At 48.6% G+C, this 5,867-nt stretch overlaps 1 protein-coding gene across 1 annotated transcript; it reads left to right on the top strand.

Moving 5' to 3' along the window:
* The first annotated feature begins 1,231 nt into the window (after positions 1 to 1,231).
* LOC146757484 (olfactory receptor 14J1-like) lies at positions 1,232 to 2,149 on the top strand. The gene has a single exon (XM_085520773.1). The coding sequence runs from the start codon at positions 1,235 to 1,237 to the stop codon at positions 2,147 to 2,149; it is 915 nt and encodes a 304-aa protein (XP_085376899.1). The 5' UTR covers positions 1,232 to 1,234.
* The last annotated feature ends 3,718 nt before the right edge of the window (positions 2,150 to 5,867 follow it).

The following is a 5,867-nucleotide window of genomic DNA, read 5'->3' as shown; positions in this document are numbered from 1 at the left end:
CTCCCTGATCAGGAAGACAGGAAAAGACACTGATGGTCTCCTCTGTTTGCCATTTCCATTAGTTCTGACCTGTCTGCTCTTCCATGCTGGTCTGCTGCTTGCTTGTCCAGGCTCCTGGGACACAGGGAGCTCATAAAAGTGTGCAGGGCTGCAGAGAGAAAGCTGTGCCCAGGAGCAGCTCTTGTGCACAGCACAGCCTGCAGCTCCCAAAAGGAGAGGAGAGAAATTGAAGAGAACTTACAGGAAGTGTGAAGTGTGAGTGGGCTGTGAGCTCTCTGCAGGAGCATTGCTCACAGACCATGACAAGGTAAGTCTCACAGCTGACCATGAGCTGCTTTTAATTAAGGGATAACTATAACTGGGACATCCCATAGGAGATCTGACTGCAGGCACTGCATGTTTCTTTACTGTGGAAAAAGCTTTTTGCTCCAGCTGAGACGGGTGCCCAGGGCTGTCCTGCAGAGCAGGGTCCCTGCTGTGCCCCAGGGGCTGTATGCCGGGTATGGGACTCTCCCGCCTGCCAGGCTCAGCACTCAGCCTGCCCGGGGAGCTGCCCAGGGCGCTGCGGGGAGACGGGTGGGGGGAAGGAGCCCCCGGCAGGGCTTGTGCTGCCACAGCTGCTTCCTGGGGCAGGGGATCACAGCTCCACTGCACAACAGTATGTTTCCTAGGGTCCTTTGCAAAAGGAGAGCCAAGGGAGGGGGTTTCCATTTCCTGTTCTGAGGCAAAGAGGTTTGGAGTCAGAAATCTAAAAGGGACAATAAGAGTTCTGAGAATTTTTCGTCAACCAATTGCCTGTTTTGTGAACAGTCACACATGATGTGCTTTCAGTCTCCCCTTTCTCGATGGACGGAATTATCTCCATTTTCTGTAGGCATGAATAATTCACTTATCCTACAAACAGGCAGCATTTTCTAACTGAAACTGAATGCCACAGAAGCTGGGGTAGGGGGCTTTAAGAGCAGATGGGGTAAAGATATGAGACATGAAACAGATGAATATATCCAGGGAGAAGGGATAAGAAAATAAGAGGAAGGTTAGAGTTCCATATGCTGCTTCTGCTTAAGGAATGTTGAAATACATGAAATTAAATGCAAGTAATGGTGCTAAATGTACACTGTTGTAAGAGAATGAAAACATTTCACAGTATAGCAGGAGTAGTGCCTCTGAGAATGGTCTGGACTTGTCATTATCTTCTGCACTCTGAGCAGGACTCCAAGCCCAACAACAGCAGATGCCCAACAGCAGCTCCATCAGCGAGTTCCTCCTGCTGCCGTTGGCAGACACGTGGCAGCTGCAGCTCCTGCACTTCTGGCTCTTCCTGGGAATCTACCTGGCTGCCCTCCTGGGCAACGGCCTCATCAGCACAGCCGTAGCCTGCGACCGCCGCCTGCACACCCCCATGTACTTCTTCCTCCTCAACCTGGCCCTCCTCGACCTGGGCTGCATCTCCACCACTCTCCCCAAAGCCATGGCCAACACCCTCTGGGACACCAGGGCCATCTCCTACACAGGATGTGCTGCACAGATCTTTTTCCTTCTCTTCTTTGCCTCAGCAGAGTATTCCCTTCTCACCATCATGTCCTATGACCGCTACGTTGCTATCTGCAAGCCCCTGCACTACGGGACCTTGATGGACAGCAGAGCTTGTGCCACCATGGCAGCAGCTGCCTGGGGCACTGGGGTTCTCAATTCCCTGCTGCACACTGCCAGTACGTTTTCACTGCCTCTCTGCCAAGGCAATGTTGTCAACCAGTTTTTCTGTGAAATCCCCCAGATCCTCAAGCTGTCCTGCTTAGAATCAAGTCTCAGGGAAGTTGTGTTTCTCATTTTTAGTATCAGTTTAGCCTTTGGGTGCTCTGTTTTCATAGTTGTGTCGTATGTGCAGATCTTCATGGCTGTGCTGAGGATGCCCTCTGAGCAGGGACGGCACAAAGCCTTCTCCACGTGCCTCCCTCACCTGGCTGTGGTCTCCCTACTTACCATCACTGGGTTTTATGCCTACCCGAAGGCACCCTCTGTCTCCTCTCCATCCGTGGACCTGATGGTGGCAGTTCTGTACTCAGCTGTGCCACCAGCAGTAAACCCCCTCATCTACAGCATGAGGAACAGGGAGATCAAGCACGCTCTCAGGAAGGTGTTGCAATAAGCACTATTCCAGCTTCCATAAAATGGACAACTTCCTCATAGGATTCCCAGTGATGGTTCTTCATGTTTTATGCATCTTTGATTGTTTGATCATGTGACATATAGCAACGTGAAAAAAAATGTTATTGAACTTATAAATAAAATTGTATAACACTTATTTCCTACCTAATTTCCTTTTTTCACTCCAAGAGCTTATGTAAACATGTATCCAGATTCCCCGAATACGTTAAAGTATACCTAAAAAGGTTTCAAAATAGATTTTACTTAGCTTTTCTTTTTTCCTACTTTGTCTGGATTTGGGGAGGTACAACCACAGACAGCAGCTCAACGTGCTCTTTTCATTTCTGATCTCTTTACACCACCACAGTTCTCTCAAGTCCTCTCATTTGTGCAGTCCTGATGGTCTTGTGTGTCTCACGACCGTCCTGTTGTCTCTACAGCAGCAATCCAGGGCTGCAGTCAGTAGCCGGCAATATGAACAGGTCTGTCAGAGCTGGTCTCCTTGCTGGCACTGCCATAACAAGAGGGCCCCTTTAGAGCAGGACCAGAGAACTGGAGGGAGGCCTCTTCCAAAGCTGATGTAAGGGATATACCTCAGGAGCTGCTCCCTGAGAAAACCTTCAGATCTTCAGGTGCTCTTCACTGTGTGACCAGATCAGATTGAATAGTCCCAAGGAAATCCGTAAGCATCTCGGGGCAGTGCTGTGGTTTAAGGTTTATGGGTTCAGGCAAAGAGGAAAAGAAAAGGATAATAATTATGACAAATGTATTTATACATATATAATATATTTAGTGTATTTTCACACATATACAACATATGCAGTTGCAAACATATATGAACTAATCCCTATGCGCATCTGTTTGCAAGTCCAGGACTAGCTGCAGGGGTTTTAACAGCCACAGGGTTCACTGTAGGAGCTGAAGTGGCTGTCGGGCTGTTGCAGGAGTTGAAGTGACCTCAGAGTTCATTGCCAGAGCTGAAACCACCACAGGAGATGTGACTATGTTGGAGCAGCCACTGGGCTCATTGGAGGGGTTGGAGCCACCGCAGGGCTGTACTTCCTCCCTTGGGAGGAATTTGTTGCATTTTCTTATTACCATACTTGAAACAGATACAGGACCCGTAGCAGGAGTGACTGCAGAGCTCATTATGAGGGATGGAGTGACAGTGGGATCTGTCCCAGAGCTTGGAGCAACTGCAGGACGTGTAGCAAAACCTTGGAGCTGCTGCAGTGTCTGTGCCAGGAGTTGCAGAGGCTGCAGCACTGTCAGCATTTCCAGCTCTCTGGATCTGGCACACCGCAGTCATGTGTGTTTCTTGGGGGTTACCAGTGCCACAGCAGACCTGCCCCCACTATTCTACCAGTTTCTCAGGATCCTGCAGTTGCTCGGAGATGAAGTTCCAAAGCCCTGGGGGTGCCCACCGCTCCAGGCAGCTGCCCAGACCATCCCACACCCCCTGCCATGCAGAGCCTTCTCACCTTGGGGCAGATCTCTCACTGATATTCCTGAATAATGTTTAACCTCAATCACCGAATCATAGAATCACCAAGGTTGGAAAAGGCCTAAAATTTCATCCAGTCCAACCGTTCACCTATTACCTATAGCTCCCACTAAACCATGTCCCTCAACACAACACCCCCGGACTCACAGAGGCGACAATGTAAATTGTGTGATTCCTAATCATATGGACAATGTTACTTCCAAAACCCAAAGATGACCGCAGAGCTGAATGTGCACAAAACTTCACTTTGTCAGCTGCCAATTTTATCGTGGTACAAACTGAGGTCAAACAGCATAGCAAAATAAATACCCTAATCAAGCATCCAAGCACCAAGTAAGGAGCTGTGCAGTGAAGCTTCATGAGAAGACTCAACAAGCTCCACACATAGGGAGCACATCCACACATATCAGCACCATGGCCTGCACTTCTCCAGCTCCCACAAAGCCCTGAGTTATCTCACTCTGGACAGTTGTGCTGTTATCTCTACCCTTGGAGTCTCACATCAGGCACCAAAATGACAGTGGTTGTTGAACCCAACATGTGGCTCAGCAGCACACAGTGCTTTCTGCTCTGCCTAATTCCCAGTGGGATGGGGATGAGAACTGGGAAAAAAAATACAGCTTGTGGGTTGTAACAAAGCAATTTACTAAGAGAGATAAAAGGAGAGGAGTAATAGTTATCACTATATATCCGTTGATATGGAGTCGTATGTAACAACTGATGCACAAGCACTTGCTCAGCACCACCAGACTGATGCTCAGCTGGACCCTGGGCAGTGAAGAGACTGAGATGAACTCCCACCCCTTTCAATACAATTTCTGCTTGCTGTCAGCTGATTGAGAACGTCCCTTTGGCCACTTTCAGTCAGCTGTCCTCACTCTGTTCCCTCCCAGCTCCATGTGCCCTCCACTGACCATTGCCTTGGCTCTGTACAACACTTCTTAGCAGCAGCTGTAAACATCAGAGTGTTATCAGTGGTTTTCTCCTAGAACCAAAACACTGCACTACAGCAGACAGTCTGAAGAAAACAATTCCATCCCAGCTGTAACTCAGATTCCTGCCTGTCCCCTCTTCTTGTTCTTCCTGATCAGGAAGCAAGGAACAGAATCTGCTGCTCTTCATTTTGAAACCTTTCCATCAGTATTCAGGTGGCTCCTCTGCCATCCCCAGGCAGAGCTCAGTGCCCTCTCATGGATGGCAGCAGCCTTTCTTCTTCTTCCTTGCCCATCCATCATGCAGAATCTGTACCCCATTTGCTACAGTACAGAGCTGAGAATCAACCCACCATGTCTCTGTGAACCAAACAAGACCCTAGGCCTGCAAAGGCACAGAGATTTGGAGTTAGCTGAGTGAATGTTTGTGGTCCTCTCATTAATGTAAAGACTCTTCAGAGAGCGTCCCCTTCCAGAAGCATGTTTTGGTTTTGCCTGGCTGGGCCTTGCATCTACACCGTGCTACTGGTGTTCAGAAGATGGCACACAGGTACCAGACCCATTGTGGGGCTCACAGTTGTCCAGTGAACATTGTCACTACCCTGGGCATGTCTTTCCTAAAGGTCCTCAGCAGCATTTGCCAGCTGGCTGGGGGTGTGCTGGAGACCCCAGGGAACTGCCATTCTGTTGTAATACAAGAAGAATTTTACAGAGCAGCTGCCATGGATCAAGATAAGCACTTTACAGAGCAGCAGCTGCGGAGCAGGATAAACAGCATGAGAACCAAGGACACCTTTAGGAAAAGAATGAAAGGCTCGTGGCTTTGAAGCGGGGTTTTAGGGTTCTTATTGCAGAAGCTTTCTTCCAATTAGTACGTGTGATTTTTGTACACCGTTGTTTGTTTGCTATAAAAGTACGGCTTTTCAGGCAATAGATGGACACAGCTATATTTAACTATATTGGTGTGTGGTTGTTTGTCCTAGAACGCTGACCTTTTGCCTTCAGGTTCGCCAACACATGGGAGCTTGCAATGTCATGGGATTTAACTCTTGAACACCTGTGGGATCCCGAGAAACTAAGCCAGTATTTGAGTCAGGGATGGTGCAGCCTAGATTGATCTAAGGGGGTATGACTTATTTGGGGCTTGAATTGGGCTTACCGTGCTCTATATAACACTGTTCCGAAAAGAGAGAGTTTGCGAGCTGAGGTTCAAGCCAAAAAGGGAAATCCCCAAGTCAATTTTGATCAGTCACAGGAGGCACCAGTAACAATATCAGTTGCCC

This window comes from Coturnix japonica, chromosome 20 (genome assembly GCF_054131305.1).
Source record: "Coturnix japonica strain WE chromosome 20, WE-NBRP24, whole genome shotgun sequence".
NCBI lineage: Eukaryota > Metazoa > Chordata > Aves > Galliformes > Phasianidae > Coturnix > Coturnix japonica.
The sequence above is the reverse complement of the archived record's forward strand: the minus strand, read 5'-3'. Positions and strand labels throughout refer to the sequence as shown.